At 37.5% G+C, this 21854-nt stretch overlaps 2 protein-coding genes across 2 annotated transcripts in view; one reads left to right on the top strand and one right to left on the bottom strand.

The window, feature by feature from the left end:
- LOC306869969 (CCN family member 1-like) overlaps positions 1-21854 on the bottom strand; it is a 1026947-nt gene that overhangs the window by 219066 nt on the left and 786027 nt on the right. The window lies entirely within an intron of this gene.
- LOC306869405 (neuronal calcium sensor 1-like) lies at positions 655-20829 on the top strand. The gene is made up of 8 exons (XM_079416173.1): positions 655-1197; positions 12088-12112; positions 16304-16442; positions 17197-17275; positions 17438-17526; positions 18911-18988; positions 19491-19611; positions 20286-20829. Exons 1-7 carry the CDS (start codon positions 1134-1136, stop codon positions 19587-19589), a joined length of 573 nt encoding a protein of 190 aa, XP_079272299.1. The 5' UTR covers positions 655-1133; the 3' UTR covers positions 19590-19611; positions 20286-20829.

Below are 21854 nucleotides of genomic sequence, written 5' to 3'. Positions count from 1 at the left end.
CTGAAATAAGGAAAACCATTTATGATTATGTATATTCATGTATGTACAATATTTAGGCCTAATATTTAGATAGTATATAAACATTTCCATGTATTTGGATTACGTGGATTACCAATTAAATAAGTAATATGATGCATATTTTCAATATCAGAGTCCACATAAATTAATGTAAAAAGAGATTCATGTAATGGTACTAATAACCCGTAACTTTTTTAAATGCACACTGACCAGGTTTAAATCAATATTTAAACTGTTCATACTTTTTAACTGATTCAATTTCATGGTTTTCAAAAAAACAAAAAAGGTAGATTTTTAATAGAATAAAATAAGACTAAATAAATATGATTATTTAAATTAAATCTAATAGATGTAAATATTTAAAAATAATTTGAGCGTATATTTGCTGTTACATGCACATACACATATATATGTATGTATGCATATGTGTGTGTACACATTTTATATTTGTCAAATATAATAAAATGGACACATTTTAAGTTTTCAATCAGAAACGCCAGAAAGTCTTTGTCAGGGACAAACAAGGATTTTTCAGGCAGTTGGAGAGAGAGCACTGGGGGAGTGGCTTCTGTTGTCAAGGACAACAGCATCAACACAGCGTGGTGACAACACTCACCCACACCCTCCTTCACACACACACACACACACACACACACTCACAGAGAGAGAGCCAACGAATGCGTCTGCATGTCTGAGTCAGTGAATCGATTCCTCCTCCAGTGGACTGAGCCAGACAGCAGCGCACCCAATTGAAGAGTGCCTCTCCTGGGCTCGAGCGCTGCTCAGACACTGGCAGGAGGACTGGAGGTGGAGGGACACCGGTTAACAGATTAAAGCCCTCTCTGTTTCTCTCTCTCTCATTCCCCCTGAGTGAGGAGAGACAACTCTAGGCACTGCATGCTGTAATCACATTGCTTCTGTGTAATTTGCTCCTCTCAATTACTTGTCCTTCCTCCTCTTTTTTTACACTGCTGTGGTCTGGAGGAAAGGCAGAGCACGATTTAAAAGGACTTGTGGGTCTCTTGTTCTGCCTCCTCTTTCTCTCTCTTTTTTAAATGTAAGCGGAAGGTGGGTTTGGGGGGAGTGGGGATAAACCGTTGCGGGCAGCTGGAGAGATGGGCAAGTCCAACAGCAAACTAAAGCCTGAGGTAGTGGAAGAGCTGTGCAGAAAGACCTACTGTGAGTATTGCTATTTAGTCCTTTCTTCCATGTCTAGTGCCTTTTTGTGCTGGTTAATTGCATATCTAATTATTATTCTCCTTATTATTTTTCTTCTCTAAATTTAAATGGAAACAGTATTTACTTTAAAACCATCTTTCCTAAAACCAGTATTGGTGAATTTCATAAAGTTGCGTTTGGCTTAAGTATAAGCTTAATGTAACCAAGCTATTATACTGCACTATTGATTCTGTGTTTGTGTGTGTGTGTGTTACCTGCCTGCTTTTGAACGATTACGTTCATGGACCTTTGAATCGAATGTGATCATCATTTTGTCTCTGGGGTCATTGATTCTCCTCCGTCGCTAATCATATAATCATTAATCGTGTTTTGACTGGCTTGCATCTCTGTTGTGAGAAGATAATGTGCCTACATGAACAGCTGGCAGCAACTCTCACGTCGAGTCACATTGTGTTGCAACAATCCTTCCCTGAGGTGGAGAAAGCATATTTGCATTATTATTATCACATCAACTGGCTTTGACTTGATTTCGATTGCTGAAATGAGTTGAGGGTTTGAGACCTTGATAGTGTGGCATATTAATCACAGTGCGAAATAGGTGAAGAAAATTTTAGTGGAGAAGGTAGAACAGCGATCACAATTATGACATAATTAAGTCTACATGACTAGATTAGCAACAACTGTTTAAGTGACCATTGTTTTGTTTTAGTGTAAGGCCACGGTCCCACTAGACTTTGTGTTTAATTCATTTACATTTATACGTATATAAACACATGGAAATGCAAGCAGATGCAAAGAGGTTTCGTTATTTGTTGCAGTAACACTGTGTGCTATTTTTTCACAATATGCAGTAATTAAGGATGATTTGTTTCATGGCTTATGTTTCTAATAAGTCGCAAATAATACATTTAAAATGCGAAAATATACAATCTTCACATTTAGCCATTCAGCCTGAAACTTAAATGTATATTCAGAAGTTCAAGTTTGGTAACCTCTAACCTGTGACTAACGTATCACAAAGACATTTGACCAATAGTGGATTTAAATGTCACAGATTGACCTCTTAGATCAATACAAAGAATACAAATTCCATCTGCATTGTTTGCAGAGTTGCAGCAAAGTGCAGTGGATATATTTATAACTTAAGGTATGTTTTATATTTGTAATTGATCATTTATTACAACCCATTCTCTGGAGAGAGACCTCATGTTCTGCTGTCCATATTTTTTTCTTAATTTACTTGGCTTATATTATTTTTCTATCATTTATTCACTTACATGTTATTCCAAACCTGTGTGATGTTCTTACTTTTTTATATCTTTTTTGTAAAGAAAGAAAACCATATCTGGAACAACATGAGAGTGAGTAAATGGTGACAGATCTATCACTTTATGTTTGTGACAGTTAATAACAAACATGATCTATCAAATTTGATTCTTATTTTTCTTGTTACTATAGTGGTAGTTGCTTGTCTTAGCAGTTAGTACTTGGTGCTAAACAAATTTAGGACTTTTTAGGCTACCATTTAATGTATCAGTTCGCTGGGACATTTTCAAAGATCCACCTGATACAAGTAGGTAACTTAGTTACCATGTTCTCCTTTAGACTTCAGTGGAATTTAAGCACATTCCGAGCGTTAGTGAACCGTTCATGTTTAATGAGCATGTTCAGAGGTTGGGTTTTGTGCACAGTGGGGGGTAAAGCAGGGCTGTCAGGAAATCATTTCCTGCTCCTTCGCTGCAGGGTTAGATCAGAGTGTGAGCAGTACACAAATCCAACAGGCTTTCTATGAGACGATGTCTGCAATAGAAGCCAAACATCAAAGACTCATGCCAGGCACTATTCAGACAACAAGTGTTTTGATGCTTTGGGTCATGCAAGCGACCGGAAGATGTTTTTTGTTTGTTCGTTTTTGTGTGTGTCTTTTTTATTTTATTTATTTTTTTACTAAAATAAATTGATTGAAAGTGGTCTGAGAACCATTTTAACCCTATTTTTTCTTTCTATGCTGTGAGCTAGTGTGGTCACACCAATTACTAAAATTTTGAAAAATCTGCATGAATGCTCTACACTGAAGAGTTTGATTTTATGGATGTCAACCTAATATCACATCATGGAATTCAAAGTGTGCCAAAGACGAATCAGGTTTGAGTAATTTGGCTGTTGGTTAATATTATCCAATAGCCTGCATGGCCAAAGTGATGTCTATTGAATGTAAGATGTTAAGTTCATTAAATGTAGAAACTTGGTGGCGTGTCTGATTAAAACACTGGAAGGAACACCAGTCATTTGCTCTCTTTTTATTCCACTGAAGTGAATAATCAAAAATATTAACAGCTGACATGACATGCAGTTCACAAATTCATGTGGAACAGGACTACCATGAAGGACATGATCAGGATGTACAGGATAAACAGGATGGTTTTAGGTCACTACAAACAATATAAAAAAGAACAATCAAACTCCTACAAACAACTCATTAATACATCAATAGTATACTCAATCCAAATAAGGATTAAATATCTAAATTCAATTAAACAAATTCAAACTATACAATTGACAAACAAACTTCCATAACGCATCCTAAGGAAAGGACATGGTTGGGTGCCCATTCAAACAAACACACCTCACCAATGCAAGCAAGGGGACAAAAGGAAGGAAGTGAGGAACCAGGGGAACATGGGTAATGTAGTGCACCATATATGGAGTTCACTCTAAATGTAATTTTCTAGGAATTGTGGGAGATGTAGTGCAAAGTAAATAAGAGAAAAAATTTGAAAAAAGGAAACAAATGAATCAAATTCACAACAATGTCAGCAGAAAAGGAAAGGATGAAAGGATTGAAAACAATTTTTTTAACTAGTTTTTAACTATAAAAACAGGCACAATGATTTGCTTTCATTTAAGCAAATGGATGCATTTTCTTTTGAGGACCAGGATTGTTCATTAAGAAAGTAAATAGGGTCAGTTTTTATTTCATGTTCAAGTTAGCATGTAGCGGAATTAAATCTTTTTTGGTTTTTCAAAGTGCTATTATTGGTCTAATTGCGAATAATTCATCCATCCATGTTTCTTCTTGCCCCTTTGCAAGCTCACATTCAAGTTCAAGTTGAGCTTTATTGTCATTCTGCCACATGTGGGGACATACAGTGGAACGAAATGTCATGCCTCGCAGGACCACGGTGCTACATAAATACAGACATACAACAATGAAGTAAAAAACACTATAAACCTATACACTACTAACCTACTGACAGATTTTAACTATAAGTATACTGTATATAAGTATTTACCCTATACAAACTAAAAAATAAAAGATACATAATACAAACTATACGAATGCTTCACATAAATATTTACGCTATACAAACTAAAAAATAAAAGATAAAAAATACAAATATAAAAGAAAAAAAAAGGTCCATGTTTCAGGAGGTAGGGGTTTGCATGGGGTTTCAGAGGGGTGCGGGGTGATTTGAGCTCAGGGCTCTCACAGCCTGGGGGAAAAAGCTGTTGAGCAGTCTGACGGCGCAGGCTCTGATGCTCCGGTACCGTCTTCCTGATGGTAGGAGCTGGAAGAGACTGTGGGAGGGATGGGTGGAGACCTTCACGATGCTGTTGGTTTTGCTGGAGCACCGTGTAAGGAAAATGTCCAGGATGGTGGGGAGAGGGGCACCGATGATCTTTGCAGCTGTGTTCACTGTCCGCTGAAGGGTCTTGCGGTCAGCAGCACTGCAGTTCAATGGTGCCTCTGTAGAATGTGGTGAGGATGGGTGGAGGGAGACTTGCTCTTTTCAGCCGGCGGAGAAAGTGTAGGCGCTGTTTTGCCTTTTTGGAGAGTGACATGGTGTTGGTGGTCCAGGTGAGATCCTCTGTGATGTGCACCCCCAGGAATTTAGTGCTGCTGACTCTCTCCACAGTCGAGCTGTCGATGGTCAGTGGGGGGTGGTCAACGGAGTTTCTTCTGAAGTCCATCACAACCTCCTTTGTCTTCTCCACATTGAGGGACAGATTGTTAGTGCCACACCATTCAGCCAGCTGTGCCACTTCCTCTCTGTAGTGCGTTTCATCATTGTTGCTGATGAGACCTACCACTGTTGTGTCATCAGCAAACTTGATGATGTTGTTGGAGCTGAACTTGGCAGTGCAGTCGTGGGTCAGCAGTGTGAAGAGCAGCGGGCTGAGCACACAGCCTTGTGGGGCACCTGTGCTCAGTGTGGTAGTGTTCGAGGTGTTGTGGCCGACACGGAGTGGCTGAGGTCTTCCGGTTAGAAAGTCCAGGATCCAATTACACAGGGAATTGTTAAGGCCCAGCAGGTTTAGTTTATTTATGAGCTGTTGTGGGATTATTGTGTTGAATGCCGAGCTGAAGTCAATGAACAGCATTCTAACATAGGAGTCTTTATTTTCTAGGTGGGTAAGAGCCAGGTGGAGGGTGGAGGAAATTGCATCGTCCGTAGAGCGGTTTGGACGGTATGCAAATTGGAGCGGGTCGAGTGTGTTGGGGAGGCTGGTTTTGATGTTGTGCATGACTAACCTCTCAAAGCACTTCATCATGATTGGAGTCAGTGCTATGGGACGGTAGTCATTTAGACAGGACACAGGTGATTTCTTTGGTACAGGTATGATTGTTGTGGATTTGAGACATGTGGGGACGACTGCCTGGCTCAGCGAGGTTTTGAAGATATCTGTTAGGACATCTGTCAGCTGTGCAGCACAGTTTCTCAGAACACGGCCTTCCCAGATTCACATCTTCCTCCATGCAATCAACAACCAAATAATAGAATCAAGTCCTTGTCCTATATTTTTTCTTTTTGTTACTTCAATTCCATTGTGATTTTAAAGGGATAGTTCACCCAAAAATTAAAATTACCCCATGTTTTGCTCACCCCTAAGCCATCCTATGTGTTTATGACTTATTCGGAGTATAAGTCAAATTTTATTTGTCTGAAAGTAGAAAGTCATATACACCTAGGATGGCTTGAGGGTGTGTAAATGGGGTAATTTTCTTTTTTGAGTGAACTATCCTTTTAAGGAATTGATAAATTTCTTTGCTCTTACACACATCATGTATTAAACCTTTCTTGCAGAGAGAATGCATTTCACATATACAAATATAATTTTTTCACATATACAGAATTCAGTGTGCATGAAGCATTGAAATATTTGCATTGCAGGAACAGCTTTATGTACACACACAGAAACAAACAAGCTAGCCTTTAACAGGCCTTGTATCCTCTCTTTTCTCTCTCTCCTTCTGTTCCCACATCCTTCTTCCGTTTTTCTCCTCTCTAGTACTCTCTCGTCTTTTCTCTTTCAGGCTGTCTCTTCTTGTTCTCTTTGCCTAGTGTCTACACTGTCTGTTCCACTCATCTCTCAATCTTTGTGTCATTATCACTAGTTTCACATCAGCTATGTTCATCCTCTCCCCCTTCTCTCATCCAGAAATGTAACCTTTGGTCTCCCTAGATTGATTCCGTTGTCTAATTGCAGACTGGCAGCTGTCTATTTGGCCTAACACATCCACAAGCTGTCTGTAATATCATAATATTTTACTCAGATTGTTTGTTTTTGTCATCAAATAACACACACCCTTCAGTTCTAGTTTATGTTTTATGGTCACCATGACGATGAGCTATATCCACTGATCCAGTAAAGACTGTTAGTACATCTTCCACTGCTTCAATAATAATACATAGGATGATACATTTTCCCACTTTGCTAGACTGCAGATTTATAAAAATTATTTACATCTGCTCTGCAAATGATCATTGTGTTTTCATTCAACTACAGTTATTGACACCTGTATGAACATGTATGAACATGTTGTCCCATTACTTTTTATAGCATTAAGGCCTGTTCACAACTGGAAATCTGTACCTAGAGTACTACTGACCCGTAGAGTTTAGCACCAACCCTAATTAAACACACGTAAACCAGCTAATCAAAGTCTTCAGAATCACTGGCTGTGTATTAAATTGCTCCCTATACCCTAAAGCCCAAAGTATACTTAGTTTTTGTATGCCTGCGCTAGCGTATGCGTACAGTTGAACCTGTAGCCTTTCAAACTATGCTCCATTTGTTGTTTTGCGTGAACGCGGGCAGTCTGGTGTCTGGTATCCATGTCTAGTGTCTGCTTTATTTTTCCCCATAATTTATGACTGATAACAATTTTTTTTTAACTATTCCATTCCCTCTCACTCAGAAGCGCTTGTCAATGTGGCCATCTGTTGTTGCAGTCTCTGCCATTTTGTTGTTGTTGTTCTGTCTTTTTTCTCTTCCGTTTCATTTTCTATTGTGAAACAACGCCCTGGGACAGTGTTGCCACCTTGTGGAACAACTGTTTACTGCAAAACAAATTCAATGCGCATGTGCGACCTGCGCGTAAAAAGTATGTACAGTTACAAAATTCGGGTTGTGTGTTTACTATTCTGATGATGAAATTCGCATCACACATACTGTAGTGTTGTTTTTGGCGACCTGTTTTAATTTTAGTTAGGTGGCCAACCATCGGTCCCTTTCTCTGTGTCAGACTTAACTTTGTTGTCGTCTTCTAAATAATGCCGCGAGTTGGGCTTGAGGAAGTGACGTCGCCTGCGTCTGCACAGTGCGACCTGATGCAACCCCTGAAGTGAGACACAGGAAACAGAAATACTGCAAAATAATAATAACAGCACGATTAAACGAGACAAAATAACGTTATAACATTTCGTCTCGTTTTGGTCAACGAAAATGAAGAGACATTTTAGCATAGTTTTTAATTTGTCAACCACATTTAGTCTCATTTTTATTCGTCAACAATATTGCATTATGCATTTAATTATAGTCATCGTCACATGACCAGCATTTACGTTGCGTTGCGTCTCGTCTCGTTTTCGTCACATGATAAAGGTTTGTTGACGACGATATTTAGTCATAATTTTCGATAACGTGTCAATAACACTTCAATAACGTGTGTACAACTGATGTACACTCAATGCCTAGTGAACACCCATAATGCACTGTGAGGGTCATGCCAAATTAATTCACATGTCTTGCCAGAAGATGGCGCCTGCAGCTGAATCATTCATCCATTTTCCAAACTGCTTATCCAATGCGGTTATTGCGAAATATCATACAGGTATTAATTGATTATTACATAGTTTAATTTAGGTTTATACGTGCTAGTTTCCACGAAAGAGCTCAAGATAGGCTTCAAATCAAATGTTTATTAAACAGCAAGCACAAATTACACAGCAGCTCTTCCGGCACTCTCAGATCCAAATTCGCTCACTCCTTTTCATTCACTCCTTCAACTGGACTACATAAGTGGGTATAGTGTCAACAGCCAGTAGAAACATCCAGACAAGGTTGCTGGAGCTGGTTGAAGCTAAACTCTAAAGGACGTTGTCTCTCCAGGAGCAGGATTGGACACCCCTGGTTTAGACCAACACAAACATTTGCATGTCAAAATTGTTTTTCACAAAGAGGGTTCTGATTGCTTTTCCATCACACTGCATAGAAAATTAGACACATGCGTATAGGTATGTCTGTGTTCAAGAGAAGGCATCTGGTGATCTGGAAAGAGATAGACAGGGTAACTGGTGATGATGGCAACCAGGTTTGTCAGCTGGTCTGAAGTCTCCATTATAGCCCCGTCTCTTTCCCTTTCTTCACATCGAGTTTATGTCCACAAATAGGCTTAATCAAATATCACAGTGGGTGGCCCAGGGTAGAGGCAATACAGCAGGCGTGACGTGGAGGGAGATTTACAGAGAGTCTGCTTCACAGAATGTGGCCCACACAAGCAGCCTGGCAGGGGATATCCTCTGATTCATGTAATCTGCAATGCACTGCAGTTAGCTGTAGATTTATGAGGTTTCTATTTATAAATTGACTACTTTTCAGTGCATATTGCTCAATTTAGTCACAAACACTGGGACTATATGATGCAAGCCCAATGGCCCGAGATCTCTGACGCAACCTCTTTTCCCTTTTGTACTCTTTTGTTAGGATGTTAATATGGATTTCTTAATGGTGAATTGAGGAGAGCACTGCACCCATTCGTTTTATGTTCCAGGTGTTTTAAAGCCATTGCGTTTGTAATCCTTCGAAGCATGGGATTTTGTAAATTGGCCTGTTTTACTACTGTCTGCTGCTGTTTGGATCCCCTTGTGGGCTCGTACCAGTTTGAAAGCTGTTGCAAAATTTGTCAGATTTTGTTTGTTTGCTGTTTTTATGGGTGACTGCAGGTAAAACTGTCATCTTCAGAGAACTTCCATTGCACAGGAAAGTGGAAAAATGCCCAAGCCCAGAAGCTGTAAGATTACCGTATGACTGAATTTTTGTTGTTGTTTTACATTTGTGCATTTTCATAGGAGAGGGAAAACTTTCATTAGTCATTAATTGACCTAAATTTCACCTCCCGTTTCATCTCTTGGTAAGATCAAACGTCCCTTATAAATCTGCTGTGTGTCTGATGTAAGGAAGGAAATTGGAAATAAGGTAGAAATTGGTGAAGTTTCACTTCAGACTTAATGAGTTGGAGATCCCGAATCTCTTATTTAATTAATATAAACATATTTTTCTTCTACAACAAAAAAACAACATTTACTAAATGGGAAATGGAGCAAGTCAACAAATAAAAACAAGAAACAAACAAAATAAATGCCTGTGAACTGACTGAATCCAGTGGTTGCAGGATTACCTTGAAGTCTCTTACGCTCACCAAGGCTGCATTTATTTAATAAGAAATACAGTAAAAAGTAATATTTCAAAATTTAATAAAAAAAGATGCATGTGTTGCTTTACCATAAGGGTCCTGGTAGTTAGCAGAATGATACAGTTAATGTTCAGAATTAGAATTGACAGTATTTGGGCATGTATATGGATTTGTTTATGGTGCATTTTAAGATACATGCACAAAAAACACCTTTGTGTCAGCACCTTACATGCTAGTAGTGTGTCTTCCAATCCTTTGAGATATAAATCAGCCTATAAAAGGCTCTGACAGTGCATTGGCTCCCAAGGCAGTGGATTGTTCATTATTTTTAGCCCATCTCTGTCTTTTGCTCTTTGCCTTGCTCTTTTGCTGGTCTTAATTTGCTGCCACGGCCCACGATAGCTGACAGTGAGGGGGAGTGGTATTGTAGAATGAGTATAAGTGTCCCACAGCGTGACGGACAGATTAGATGAGATGTTTAGGGGTTTGTTGTGGGCTGGGTTATTATGGTTTGTGAGGAGCGTCTTATCTTGAGTATCTTTTTTATTCTGTTTTAAAGGAGGATTATCTTCTAATGTTTTTCCCCTCTTTTGTTCTTTGTTGTAGCAGATGGAGAAGGATGTAGTAGCTGGAGTCATGTTGGGTCATATGCTCTGATGAGACACACCTGTTACCATGTGCACTCTGCCCTCTCTTCTCCCTTTCCAGACATCTTTTTGCTATACCACTGGGTTTCTGTTACCCTTTAGTTATGTAAATATTCTAATCCTTTATACCTTCATTATAATATTTGACTTCTTATTCAGCTAGTGCTCTCTCTGCTTGTCAAGGTCTGTGTCATATCCCTGTTTCAACAATTCTCTTTCTCCTCATCCACAATCAAAGAAGTTTTTAGTTTTTTTATCTTCTTTCACCATTTATTTTTTCTCCGTTCTACCTTTCGCTCTACATGGATGCACATCACTGACTTTTGTAATGACTACACTCCTACCCCAGACAAAGAGCTTTCTGTGTGTGTGTGTGTGTGTGTGTATACATGTGCAAACAGTACTCAAGAGTATTAAAATATAAACGCTGAATGAACACAAACCGCAATGACCATCTGAGCCAATGGCATATTGAAAATATCAGGTCAAAAAATGCTAAAGTGTTGCATCTGCACAATTCTTCAATATAGCATCTCACTGGGGCATCTCAAGACACGCTGTTCAAAGATTTAAACATAAGAACTCTGCACTTATGATGTAAGTTTCTTTGGATACAGCAAGATCTAATCATAAAACGCCAAACACATCCATCAAGCACATATATACAAAATAGCCTCTAAATTCACTTGATAAAAGTGCTGAATGAATACATATAATGTATAACTGTATTTTAATTTACAAGTCCTTCCACTGTAGCACTGGATCTAAAAGTGTGTGTCTGCTCATGTGTATGTATGAGGAATAAATCTTTGTGGAAAAAGCTCTCTCTGCAGTGGGTGTAGTGACAGGCCTGATATTAGCTGTGTTGACATGGCAGTCTGCCTCTTAGCAGTGAGAGACAGCTACAGCAGATCTCCTGTCAGGTTTCCACATTTTCCTGTCTCCATTCAGCTTCTCAGCAGTAATATGATGTTGGTTATCTACTGGAATTACAATGGCAATAATTCACTCATTCCCTGGTCTGTCTGTCTGTCTGTCTTTCCATCTTAAAAGATACTTTTATTCAGCAAAGAGGCATCAAATAAAGTGAGCATAAAAGTGAGTGCAAAGACTTACATTGTTACAAACTATTTAAAACAAATGCTGATTTATATATAAATGAGGTGTTGCTTGTGAGTGTATGTGTGTGTATAACCTCAAGATTTTTTTACACCTTCAAATAACACAATGCTAAACCATCATTCAAGTTTTACACTCATTTCAGTTCTATACATTTTTTTTTACAATATAAATCACATTTTGTTTCTACTTCCTTAAACTTAAATTCTAATTGTACTTATGCATTCTGTTCACTACCTCAGGGCAGAAATTGATTTGAAACTTTATTCTCAGTTCAATTCTCACTACAGTGGTCCACCAGCTAGACCAGCACCAAACCCACATTCCCCAGCACAAACCAGCCTTGCATGTAAAGTTTTTATTAACTGTAGACAGAACAAAGTCTAACTGTCTTCTGTACTCTGTCTTGTTTTGTTCTGTCTGCAGTCACAGAGAAGGAAGTTCAGCAGTGGTAAGTGTGCTCTTTATGTCCTTTCTGTACCCATCCCTCTCTCTCTTATCTTTCCTCGTCATGACTATACCTGAGAGATAATCAATAAAAAAATCTGTACAATAATGTTGTTACCCAAATGTATAAATTATATAACTTCCCTTCCTTCTCCAGTCCCACTAGTGCACAGTATTGTATTTTGGCCATACACACACATACATACACACACACACTACCAGTGTGTGGTTCATGGGCAGGAAATGCTGCAGAAACATCTGCTTTAGGATATGAGTATGAATTCAAGTGGTTTCATTGTAAAAAATTTAATGCGTTGGTTTTGTGGTTTCATTGTTGTAGCCATGAAGTAAATAAGAATAGCATAAGATATTTAAAACTGTTGTTAAATGTATGAATTATTAATTCATTAACTTATTTTGTTATTTCTTAAATCTCATTATGCTTTGGCTTCACACCACATGACATTTTAAAACGTGAAGTAGTTTTGCCATTTCATTTAAAGGTCAATCTGATATTTTAAAATACTTTTTAATTATATTAATTTTCAGTGCATTTTTTGACAAATATTAATAGATTAATAAAAAAAATGTAATTAAAAAAAAAAGGCACATGTAATTGACCCACGGAAAGCTTTCTGACAGCAAACACCTCTTTTCTTTACCACACTTACTGACTCATCTTGAGAATGTCTGCCACCAAGGGAGGGGATGATGTTTTACTAAAGTACCACATCATTGTAGATATTCAGTGCTTCGTGCCTCTCTCTTTGTCTCTCATTCTCTCACTCCCCCTGTTCTCCATAAATGCTTAACTTCACATGCCAACATCTATACTCCTCCTGGCTGCTCTATGCCTCTCATGGCAGATGGGGAACGGTTGACTCTAGGCAGGGTGCCCAGTAGAGAAAGAGAGAAAGAGCAAGAAAAGAAGACAAAAATTATTGAACAAAGAAGAGCGACTAACAGTCCAGATTAAAAAAAATGGAGGCAGTCAAATACAGTACTCAGAGGATAGGAAAGAAAGTTTATTGGCATCTCATAGAGCATGCCAATAAACACTCTACTCAGAGATGATGTACTTTGTAGAAATGGCATCTCACTGGAGTAAAGACAGGCACAACTGTCTTGTGTTGAAAGCGGAGCCCCTTGGAGCTCAGTCTAGCGCTGATCAGATCGCTAAGCAGCAAGCATAGACACAAACACATGCGCATACGCAGCTCAAGGTGTGCTTCACTTTCTTCTTCTGTTTCTCTGATGATAGAACTATGTTTGTTGATCCCAGAAGTAGACTTGCCTTTGAGCTATCTGTATCGAGTCCTCGGATCAGTAGACAGTGCCTTACAAATGCTTTCAAAGTATTCCTGGGGAAGTGCATCAGATACATAGAGGAGGAGGGATTTGTCTGTTCACTTGTTTAGCAACAGACAGTGTAACTAGGTACATGTAACTGAATTACGTAATTTAATTACAAAATAAAAGGGTTACATCTGATTTTTTTCACACACACTCCCACATACAGATTTAATTGAGTATTGCAGTGACTGCTCTAAAATATGAAACACCAATGTTTCAGAAGTTTATAACATGCTTATCCGATAACTTTTATATTTCCTACAGGGTTTATGTATATGCTTTATTTTTTTTAAGATTAACTGTTTTTTTTCTAAGGCATTGTTTGATTCCAGTTTTCCTGTCATAGCTATGCAAATATTTGATTTCAATAAACAGTATCATAGCTATTAAACTATTTCTTGTTATGATTTTAAATCTGCATTTAACCTCATAATGATTTTAAAGTAAGTCTGACATCGGATGCCCATTTTCCACAAGTTGGTATGATTCTTTAGGGTATTCTTGAAATGGTCTCAGTGGTCATTTTACCTTTTCAAAAACAGCTCTGTTGTACACAGCGTCTCATTTCGGTGTATATCTCTTTACATGCTAATGAGCTCTGCTCACCCCGCCCCTCTTTTCTGTGGAAGAGCAAACGCGATTCACAAATAATCATAAAAAATAAAAAGTGAGACTTCTTCTGGAGGAGCAGCTGGATCATGAATAATGGGTGCTGATCCATCCTTGAGTTTAAACTTTATAACAAAACCTCCCTTGAATTATCCCTCATTCAGAAAGCATGATTTGCGCAGCCAGACATAAATGAATTTAGTGAAAGTGATGTGAAGTGACGTGTGGCCAGGTATGGTGACCCATACTCGGAATTTGTGCTCTGCATTTAACCCATCCAAGTGCACACACACAGCAGTGAACACACACACACACACACACACCCGTAAACACACACCGGAGCAGTGGGCAGCCATATTGCTGTGGCGCCCGGAGAACAGTTAGGGGTTTGGTGCCTTGCTCAAGGGTCTCATTAAAACTGTGTACAGGAGCTGAAATTCTTAAATTAGCTGCATTGTTGATTACATCAGTGTTGATTAATGTCTTCCCGATTCCATTAGAAAAAGATCTTTGAATCTAGTTAAGTTATAATGTACAGTTAGTCACCTTGAAGACATTTATTTTAACGATAATGACTGACTAACTGCACATTATTCTACCACTTATTATGTGGCTAGCAAGTAAATCAATGTGCATTAAATAGTGATTTAAGTTTAGATTATTGTCATGTAGAAAGAAAGAGAGCATTGAGCGATTTAAGAGACATGATAAGAGCATTGCGTAAGAGATTGGTTGCTGGGGCAGTGGTCAGAGGTCAGTATATGGAAAAAGAAAAAAAAAACAATAACAATCAGAACTGTTCAATAAACATCATTTAAGCAATTTTGTCTCTGAAATATTTTTGTCAACAATATATGATAGTAGTATATGACGAATTATAGCATACATTTGTCCATCTGAAGAACAAGTAAACATTTTTGTCCTGATAACAGCTACTTAGTTTTGATTATTTAAAGCACTCAAGTTATTTATTCAATTGTGCGGCACATATGGTCATGTCAGTATTCTATCATCCAGCTACTGTAAATTAGCATAATGTGAAAAATATTTTTCTTTGCACAGCAAGCCCTTCCGAGGAGATAATGAATAATTAGCTAATGAAGTGCTTTTTAACCGCAGCATATGCTGGAGATTTTAATATTGATTGTGAGGGCCATTTTGTACAATGACTAAATTCTATGTATTTATAGAAAATTGTCTTTTCAGTATGTTAGTCAGTGTTATTAATGAGTTTCTTTTCCCCCCATGCTAGTAGTATTCAATATTTCAGATAGTTCAGTTCACACACCGTGCAACTAGCAATTTGGGCCACAAATACTGAGAGAGATTCCTAGAATGAGGTCTGACATGCAGAATCGAAACTGACATGCCTGAAAATGAGTTTGCAATTGAAGACTGACATGCTCTGTAATATCCTGGACAACCATTTCGCCCTTTGCCCCAAACTGCTCAGATATGATCTGCAATGATAGTCCTCAAGTTTGTCAGGGATCGATCAAGAAAACAAACAGCGCTGAAGTGTTGTTTCTGAAAATGACTGGGTAGAGTGACAGAGGTTTGACTTATCTTGAAATACGCTGACCACATGTTCTGTAGCAGTGCTAGCAGTGTATTTAGGTGCTAACAGTTGGTGCCAGACTCTTTATTTTCACAGGGGGTTATGTACTGAAGGAAAAATGTATTCTGTTTTGACTTTAGGTGGGGAAAAATAGCTATGCATTTGATACCTCTTCAAGTGTTTATTTTTTTTCCCCCACTTTCTTTTCTACTGGCAGTTTACACATTTCTTTTCCACCAGTGTTCAGTATTTTTGAAAGATGTTGCACACCACATCTGCATTTATTTGATCAAAAATACAGTAAAAATAATAAACTGTGAAATGTAATTCGAATTTAAAATGGTCATTTATATTACATAAACCATTTTAATGTTGATTTGGTGTTCAAGAAACTTTTTAAAATCATTATTACAGCTGAAAATTGTTAAAAAAATATATTTTTATACACAAATTTAATGCATCCTTGTTGAATAAATGTATCAATTTCTTTAGTGATCCCAGACTTTTGAATAATACTGTAAATTTTGTTTGTTGTATTTGTTTGTATAATCATCTATGTTTAAATCTTATTCTTTTCTGAACTTCAATTCTGAACTTTAAATGCAAAATTCTCTCTTTTCTTAAATTCTGCTCCCACACTCATATCTTGTTGTATTTTTCCTGTCTGTGTGGCAGGTACAAGGGTTTTATCAAAGACTGCCCCAGTGGTCAGTTGGACGCAGCTGGCTTTCAGAAGATCTACAAGCAATTCTTCCCCTTCGGTGATCCTACCAAATTTGCCACCTTTGTCTTCAACGTCTTTGACGAAAACAAGGTAACAAGGCTAAAAAAAAGGAAAAGCCAATAAAAGGAAAGCACTGTTACATGAACCTACTGGGTCTTTTTAAAGTCGCAGTTTACCAAGAAATGTTTCTATTTATCATCTTTACTGAGTATGAAAATTATAATCTCTAGAATCTCTCCCCGGAGAACTGTTTGGCTGAATAGCAAAATACCATGTGTAAACACTCCATTCACTTTCATTTACTCAGCGACAGGGACATTATGGCTTTCCATTTTAGTGAAATGCAGCTTCAACAGATTTGCAGAATTTACTTTTTTTGGAAGGGGTAGAACAATTTGCTGTCTAAGTCTGTGCAAAATGATGATGCATTTAGAAGCTTTATAGAGAAACTGTGTGTGTGTGTGTGTGTGTGTGTGAGAGTCAGACATTGCCGATCTGATGCCCCTGTAGACTATTCTCAGATGTTTCTAGATTCTCAGCAGGACTGGCTGCTACAGTCACATCTTTAGACACACTTCCAAATCACTATGTCAAAATGACATTTTCAATATGTAAAATGTTCTGTGAGTTGATATTGAACACAGGTAAGATCTTTCCCTGCTGCTGTCGTATTGAACTTCAGTTTTTTGCTGTGTCACACTGCAGTTGTTTCCCATCTTTGATCTTAGTTTGATGTGAGGCTGTAACAAAGCAGTATGATATCAACCCTTTTTGTCACTCCTTTAGATTCCTTTTACACTTTACCCATCAGTTCTCATGCTGTCTTTCTGTTGTGTATCCGCAGGATGGACGCATTGAGTTCTCAGAGTTTATTCAAGCTCTGTCTGTCACATCCAGAGGGACACTGGATGAAAAACTCAGATGTAAGACCAAGTCTTCATTTTAATTTATCATCATGACTAATGAAAAGATGAGCATATCAAAATAAACAGTAGAATAGTGTATAAACTACGCTTATTCTCAGCTCATTTGAAGATACAGAGAGAGACTTTTCTTAATGTGCTTGTTTGTTATTGCTGTCACAGGGGCCTTTAAACTTTACGATCTTGATAATGATGGCTACATAACTCGAGATGAGATGCTGAACATTGTGGACGCCATCTACCAGATGGTGGTGAGTCATTTGCTTCTCACTGAACAGTAACTTTCTATTTCTATTGAGTTCATGAAAGAACTTTCTTGGAAGGCCAACATGGTGTTTATTGTAAGCCTGAACTCTAAAAATTGATTATGAAGGTCTGTCATATTGATAAAGAGACTGCAGTGAATATCTTTACAAACACTGGCTTCCAGGAAGCTTAATAGCATAGGGTGGCAGTGTTTTCTTTCTGCTTTTATCATATACAATTTCACCTGTGGTAAAAGTTATGAAAGTTACCCATTAATTCTGTGAGAACAACAATGCAACATTTTCAATAGATTTAGCTTTTTGTGAAAGTAAACACATAATTGTGTGCACCTCCATTTTCTGTAAACCAAATACATGTATATATATGTTTAACTAGTATATACAATAAGAAACACATAGGGAATCTTACATATTGAACATCTTAGATATTGTGCATGTCTGCTGCAGACTTTACTTTGAATATTAAATAAGTTAAGAGTATGGGAAAAGGGCCAAGTTTACAATGAGGATGTTCACTTGAACTACTAATAAATAAAACATGTAAAACATTTATTAATCTTGAGAAGTTTTATAGACACTAACTTTGTAAAAGTTGTGTTCATTAATAAATATAAAAAAAAATGTCATTGTTATTCATGACACCAAATACATTTAACATTATATTAACAAATTTCCATTTACATACAGCAGAACACATCACTATTGTGTTTTGCCCTTGGATGCTATTGAATGAACCTAATTCACCAAATCACTTACAGTGATCAATTTTTTTTTTCATTCAGTTCAACTTGCAGTCAGCTGAATTGCTTGTATTCATTGCAGTCTTTTGTTTCTTTCTGAAAGTGAAAAAAAGTGACGTGACGTGGCCAAGTATGGTGACCAATACTCGGAATTTGTGCTCTGCATTTAACCCATCCTAAGTGCACACACACAGCAGTGAACACACACACACTGTGAACACACACCCGGAGCAGCGGGCAGCTATTTATGCTGCGGTGCCCGGGAAGCAGTTGGGGGTTCGGTGCCTTACTCAAGAGAGCACTGTACATTCACTCCCCCCACCTACAACACACCTGCCAGGCCTGAGACTCTCTAACCATTAGGCCACGACTGCCCCAAAGTTTTTGCTCATTTGGCTGTTACAAAAATGTGTTTGGTTTTATTTGAAGTGCAAAAATATAAAAATAACATTTATCTTTATTTTCCACTATGGATAACTCATTTCTGGCATCCAGGATTTGTTTTCCCCCATGATAGGCCACACACACAAATGATTTGTTTCCAACTGTGGTTGTTTCTTATCCTGCTATCAAAAGCCGGGAGTATAGGTATGTCCCAATAATTTATGCCTGATTTATATATCTTGCAGGGGAACACAGTGGAATTACCTGAGGAGGAAAACACACCAGAGAAGCGAGTCGACCGCATCTTTGCTATGATGGATAAGGTGAATTCTGTGTATTTATTTACTGTGTACTTACTGTCTTCTGCTGCCTCATTGTTCTCATACACATTACTTGCAGAAATTTTTGCCTGCATAAAAATAAATATGGAAAATGTACTGCATTTAAAGTGAATTGCAATAACTCTCTGAGAATTTTTAGTCATTTTTAAACAACAACTCAGTCCTATGACTGAATATTCATAGCTGTTGGTTCAATACAAATGGCTTATTTCTGCTGTGATTGAAACACAGAAGGCATGCCACATGAAAGACGCAAAATAGAAGCTCTATTGCACTGCATCTAGAGTACCTCGGAACGCTTTGATAAAAGAGCCTTTGAAAGCACTGAGCTCTAAAGAGAAAGAAGAGATTTGAGTGCATCATTAAAAACTGTCTTTCTACTTGATTCCCTGCATATCTTCTATATTAACTGTATGCACTTAATATGAGTATGTGTGAAAACAGTGACAAGACTTATGACTAATTGTCTTCCTTTTGTCAGCAGAATGCAGATGGGATGTTGACTCTGCAGGAGTTTCAGGAGGGCTCCAAGGCAGACCCCTCTATTGTACAGGCACTCTCCCTTTATGATGGCCTAGTGTAGGCCCGTCTTAAAGTGGCGTTAAGTGAGTCCCATTTCCAATTTTGCCAAATGCTGATAACAGCAATGTACCAGCCTGCTGACAGTGAATATTCTAAATGCACACATCAGTGTTATTTCAGTATTATTTATATACTGTTATTTATTATTTTGAGTTAGATATTTTATTTTTATTTTTTAAGTTTTAATTTTAGTTTAAGTTTTGTGTTTTTTTTTTCATTTAAATTTTTTCATATTTCTATATAGCTTTGATTCATTTTTTGTTTCAGTATTAGTAAATTTAGTACTTCAACTTAGTCTTATTTCAGTTAGTTGCTAAGGCAGCATTTTTATTTTTAAAAATGTGAAGTTTTTTATCTAATACTAATATTTTATTTTATTTTGGCTTTATTTCAAGTACCTACACTGTAAAAAGTGATAAGTTGACTTAACTTAAAAAAATTGAGGAAACCCGTTGCCTTAAAATTATTAAGTAAATAATAATTAAAAAATATCTTATCACTTTTTACAGTGTAAAATAATTGTTAATAGTTTTAGTTTTAGCTACACAGAACAACACTTGGACACATCTTTACAATTCTTTACAATACTTTTAAATTTAGGCCTTGACAGTTGATGGTAATTGCCACAATTCATTACTCATTCACCCACTCAATGTAAATTTAAAGACTCTGTTATTCATTCCTATCTATATACTAGATAATCATTCAGCCCATTTATGTCATCTTGCTGGCACTGTGAGAGGAAAGCTGGCCTGTCACCAATCTCTTGGACCTGCCAACAGGAAGGCGCATTGTAGGTGCTGCTCTCAAGAGGGGATCAGCTGTCAATCACTCATCTCCACTGTCACTGGAAAACCAAAGTCCGACAAAAAGACAACGTAAACCCTTGCAGAACTCACTTGGGATGAGTGATGTACAGTAAAGGAATCTTTTTGTAAAGAAGAAGAGATGCTCATATGGACAGTGACTTTGAGGGCATTCACATCAGTGTTATTAAATGTATAACTCAAATATTCTAAACACCAATGAATGAGTTCCTTATAGCTGTGGACATCGTCATAGGATGGGCCTAGCTGGATTTCGGTCTTTCCTTCATACATGTTGAACGAAGATGCAGTTGCTCTTTTACACTGAGCTTCAGCAAGCACTGGCATTGAACAACATGCATCTAGTTGTATTTATATATAACCTTTTTATGTAAATTAGCAATCTTCAACAATAAACAAAAACTTATAAATCTCCTTATGAATCTCATGCTTATTCTTGAGACTTAACAGTTAAAGTCTGACAGCCATGATGTATTATACTGAGACTATAACTACTCGCATGCCACTCCTTTGCTTGACCCATAGGCAGTACACATTGTGATGAAGAATGCAAATATTCTACAGTATTGCATATTACTGTCATGCCAATGTAGGTGTGTGTGCAGTCAACAGTCTCAGACAGCTATTGTGTTGCACCTCTGACTTGTTTGAAAGAATGAGATTCATTGTACCAATAGCATATATACAGCATTCATCAGCACTGCAGATGCTCACAGTGTTTGAAGTTCTGCACAGTGTTGGTGTATTTAGATTACTGATCATTTTCAAATTGTGCTGCTTTGAAATCAACCCTTTTTGAAGCCCAACATACAAGGTGTATCTGCTCTCCATTTGCAAATGCACAGCTGAGTTTGTCTTAATGTCACAGAGACACTGCAGTAGATGAAATATTGTTGTGGTTATGGGGTAATGTTAATGGGGTCTCTTTAAATATATATATATATACAACAACATATTTTAAGATTGGAGCTAATTTTCCAGTCTGTCAAATTTCTGTATTATTCAGTCAGGGCTCATGAATGTATCGTGCCTGATGGCTTCAAACATTTATCTCCACATTCCACCCTCCAATAAAAATGGTGTAATGGACATGCAGTGTGAAAGGATTCCAAGCTAAAAGGACCAAAAATGAAGATAGAAAGGTTCAAGCCGGCAGACAGAACCTCACTGCTTGAATAACACAATGGCATTTGTTACAATAATCAGTTAAACCAACCAGATTTTACTCATGGAAAATATTAGTCTCATGAATAATAATGAAAGCTGGTACAGACAATAAAAGGCACCAGAAAAGAGAAAATGAATTATGCCTTTTCACATTTATCTTACTGCTTTTTATACCCTCATATGTAGTAAATCTGTAGTGTTACAGATCTGTAGTGATCACGATCTCATACTTAACACGTGGTGCTAAATACATCCTGTGGATATTAAACATC

Source organism: Barbus barbus (assembly GCF_936440315.1).
Source record: "Barbus barbus genome assembly, chromosome: 5".
NCBI classification, from domain to species: Eukaryota; Metazoa; Chordata; class Actinopteri; order Cypriniformes; family Cyprinidae; genus Barbus; species Barbus barbus.
This window is presented reverse-complemented; position numbering and strand designations above follow the sequence as displayed.